This window comes from Hakea prostrata, chromosome 8 (genome assembly GCF_041222555.1).
Source record: "Hakea prostrata isolate BN-2017 chromosome 8, UWA_Hpros_2, whole genome shotgun sequence".
NCBI lineage: Eukaryota > Viridiplantae > Streptophyta > Magnoliopsida > Proteales > Proteaceae > Hakea > Hakea prostrata.
In genome coordinates, this window is record NC_142607.1 from 107852 (window position 1) to 112401 (window position 4550).

A 4550-nucleotide genomic window follows, 5' to 3' on the forward strand; every position below is an offset into this window, starting at 1 on the left:
CCTAAGTAGATGTGACTCAGTAGATGATTTGCATTGGGCTAAGATTAACCCTGTACACGTGCCAATACTCATATCAATGGTGATGTGAGAGAGTGATGACCTAAACCAGCCATGGAATGTTCGGGAAGGATGCAGGACCTAATTACCAACGAAGAACCCAAGATACTGGGAAGGTTGAGGGAGAGTGATTTGAGACCTACCTAGAGGCAAGGTTTAAAGTATCGGTATCGAGTATCGTATCGGTCAGGTAATTTTAAGAGACGTATCGTCCTGTATCGAGTATTGTATCACTCTGGCCAATGTATTTTAGTGTAATTCAATGGAAAGACGTATCGAGATGTATTGTATCGGTTGGGTCAAATATGGATACGTATCGGCTAGTATTATATGTTATCGTGGGATACTTTAAACCTTGCCTAAAGGAGTATGGTGCTATGACTTAAAGCGTGTCTGCCAATAGAAACCAACATATATAGGGTTAGAAGCATACTTACATTCATTGTCTCATATCATTGCATTTATGTTTGCTTTGAATTGTGTGAAGATGGCTGTTGTGATTGAACTATTTGCTAAGTTCTTTTGAGCTTACCCTTTAGGGGACATGTTTTTAGATACTTTTGCAGGAACGGAAGAGAATCCGTGCTTCGGTACAAAGGTACATGGTGCAACTATGGAATTCATTGGAGAAGGTCATGACTAGTGGTGTGACCAGCACACAGGTTTGGACTACACTGACGGCTCCTATTGATGGCAACCGGCATCGTCTTATTTGCTGATGGGATCGTGAACTAGAAACTGACCGAAGTTACAAAAGCACAACCCTAAGGTGAAGAAGATGAAGACTGAAGAAGAAGAAGAAGAGCCGACAAAAGATTTTGATTAGTTTACTCTTGTTCTTCTAGATTTTATTTTTAATTGTGATAGCTTTAGACTTTGCCTAGATTTCAATCTACCTTCCGCGTTTGTTTGTGGGGTATATTTCCACTATACTCTACAGTTATATTTTGATTGATATCTTGTTATCCGCACTTTGATATTCTTTTGTGATCCTTCTGTGATCCTTTCTTGATTCTTATTATTAAATTACTTGAATACAATGATTTATTCTTGCTTTTGATTATTTTATTGTGCTAAATGGATATGATTGTTCCTAAACTTGATCTTCGGGGCTGTGGATCACACACTCGGGTATTCCAGATAGGGTACCGGCTGAGTGGATGTAACACTAATAATTTTTTTCTCACTTGATTTGTTAATTAAATTGCTTTAATTATACATAGGTTAATTTACATCTCATTAAATAATAAAAAATCAGTATTGATTGGCTAAATAACTATAAGAGAAGTGAATATTAGTATGTAATTTGGGTTTCAAATTGGTCTTCAAGGGAACGATCTCTACTCATTCTATATTACTTTGTTTGATTTCGTGCACTTGTGGACAACAATTTTTTCAATAGCTCAACTTGGAAATGTCACAATCCTTATACCTGGTTCGCGAGTACACCTAGATGAAGACTAGACAAAGTCCCTTTTTCAGACAGGACTTCTGGTTCATATAAGACTCCATACTTCGCCAAAATCGTTTCAACTAGAAAGACTTTGCCTATTCAACCATTTTATATACCAGACAAAACTTCATTTCTTTGTGATAGAAAAACAGCTCTCCAATTCAATCAGGCTACTTCCAGGTAGCTTATTCACGTTTTGTTGCTTCATTAACTCCCTCACTTGCTCAGCATCATTGAACCTACCAGCAGCTGCATAGATATTGGCCAGAAGAACATAATATCCAGCATTTTCTGGGTCTAAACCCAGTAGTTTCTTTGCAATTCGTTCCCCAACTTCAATGTTGCCATGAACCCGACAACCTGCTAAGAGAGCACCCAACACTGCTCCATCAGGCTCCACTGGCATATCCTCTATAAGCCTCTCTGCCTCTTCCAATAGCCCTGCTCTGGCTAAGCAATCAACCATGCAAGCATAATGCTTCAATTCAGGCACTACCATATAATCTTTCATAATATCAAAAAACAGATGTGCTTGTTGCACCATACCAGCATGTGCACATGCTGATAAAACACCGAGAAAGGTCACATCGTTTGGCTCAAATCCTTCCCTGCACATCAGATCAAAGAGATCCAAAGCAATATTTACACTTCCAGTCATCCCATAACCTAGGATCAACGCACTCCAAGAAACCACATCTCTCTCACGCATCAGATTAAAAACTTTCTGGGCGTAACTTAACGAGGCACATTTCACATACATGTGAACAAAAGCGTTCCCTAAATTCAATCCCAGCCACAGGCACCTCCTAATATTCCATGCGTGCACACTCTTACCATGTCTAAGCCAACCCAATTGGCTACATATCAAAAGCAGGCTAATCATAACTACAGCATCAAGCTGAATACCTTCACCCACCATCTCCCTGAACAGCACCAAACCTAGCATTGGTTCCTCATGTTGGGCATACCCAGCCAACATCGACGTCCAAAGCACGGCATCTCTATGAGACATTTCGTCGAACAACCTTCTTGCCTCGAAAATCCTCCCCGCACTAACATACAAGAAGACCAGTGCAGATGCAACAAATATGTTCCTCTCCAACCCAAGCTTCAAGCCAAACCCATGCATTGACATTCCACAAAATACCGACCCAGCAGTCGCACAGGCTCTCAGCACAAGAGGTAGCGTGAAGACGTCTGGTTGAACCTTGGAATTTCGCATTTGCAAGAAGAGTTCTAAAGATTTTTCGGCCAATCCCAACCTAGAAAACTCTCCAATTATGATGTTCCAAGAGAAGATGTTCCTCTCAGGCATGTGAAGGAAGACGGAGAGAGAGTGTGATATGAGATTGTGAGGGACGGAGTACATCATAACAAGCTTAGAGCTTAGGATTACATTGCTATATAGACCAGTTCGAAGCAGGCGACAGTGGAGATGGCGAAGGTGCTTGGGATTGGGTGACGACTGAAGAAGGGAAAAGTAGAAGGAGATAGGACCGGTGGTGTTAGCAGCGTCTGCTGAGAAGAAAGATTTGTTCCGTAAAGTCTTTGCTCCTGCAAGAACAACGCTTCTCAATTGCAATGGTCGGCTTATTGAGGACATACAACTTCCAGTTTGGATTTTGAATGCAGGAGAATTTCTGGAGGCGTATGTTTGAAGTGCACATAAGTACATAACACGACATTGCGCTCGAAACAAATAGGGTACCCTTTGGAATAATAAACCAAAAAAAGGCATGTCACTTTGGGGTGGGGGGGGGGGGGGGGGGAGAACGAAGGAAATAAACTTCCGCAAATGACACCTTACATTTACATCTTGTGGCCTCCTTATCCAAGGTGTGAAATCCAGCCCAGACCTCGCCCGGGGTGCCCTATTTGTTTTGGGATAAAGAAAGACTTGTTTAATGTTAGACCTTGAAGTTTGACCTTGATTTCATTGTTGTTATCCTTGAAAGCCTTAGGAGGCCATGTCCAGCCTTATCCTTACCCTGACCCGGCCCGGAATTTGTATTGTCTGTTGATCCAATGACCCGAAGTGGTGGGAAAAGTCCTTGTGGACCCTTTTGGTTGATGATTTGGTGTCGGAGCCCAAGCCCATGGACATTGGCGATGATGCCCCTCACTTGAGAGCATTGTCAGTGTTAGTTTTGAATCTGCGCACCGAAGAGGGGTGAATTAGTTGAAATACCTAATGAACTCCTGTGCTCAATCTGAAAGTATTTCCTGAAACTAGACTTCTTGATGGACTTGTAGGAGAAAACCCCACCCAATTTGACCCCATATAGCCCTCCAAATCCCTGTCCGAAGTTGCTGAACTATGTCTGGCAAATCCTGCTTGCGCATCGAAGAAGGTAAGCTTAGTTGGTAGACCTAATGAACTTTCATTCTTGATCTAAAGGTATTTCTGGAAACTAAACTTCTTTATTGACTTGTAGGAGAAAACATCACTCAATTTGACCTTGTATAGCCTTCCGAATCCCTGTTCGAAGTTGCTGAACTATTCCTGAAAATCCTGTTGAGACTCTGTTGGTCGATACTGTTGGTCGATACTATCAACCAAAGGTATCGACCAAAACAAGCCCAGAATCGTGAAAAAGATGCTTTTTGGATATTCCTTTGTCCTTTTAAGTGAAACCTCGAACCTAAATCATTATTTCACTCATTTCAACATCTGAGAACGTGGGAAAGCTCCTCTAAGCCTCCTCCTTGGCTTGGGTGATGATCTTCTACAAGAATCATTGTCTCTCTTCTCTAATCTCTTCTCCAAGGTATGTAATCTCTCACTCTCTCTCTAATCTACTCCTACCCCATCTTGTTCTTGCTACTGAGTTCGTGAAGAAGGTGCTGCAACCTTGCAACCACCTCTTCTACAAGCTCTCTTGGGTTGATTAAACCTCTCTTCATTCTTTCCATGCTATGTTTCTTATACTTGATATTCTTGCTTTCTTATTTTGATTTCCTCTTCATGGAAACATGAGTTCATCTTCTTAATCTGATTTTCCTTAGCAAATAGGTCTGATTATATGTTAGTAATTGTCTA

The 4550-nt window shown here is 41.3% G+C and overlaps 1 protein-coding gene across 1 annotated transcript; it reads right to left on the minus strand.

The window, feature by feature from the left end:
• Positions 1 to 1464: 1464 nt before the first annotated feature.
• Positions 1465 to 3240, minus strand: LOC149006149 (Pentatricopeptide repeat (PPR) superfamily protein). Its single transcript, XM_089166390.1, has one exon. The coding sequence runs from the start codon at positions 3183 to 3185 to the stop codon at positions 1638 to 1640; it is 1548 nt and encodes a 515-aa protein (XP_089022516.1). The 5' UTR covers positions 3186 to 3240; the 3' UTR covers positions 1465 to 1637.
• Positions 3241 to 4550: the final 1310 nt, after the last annotated feature.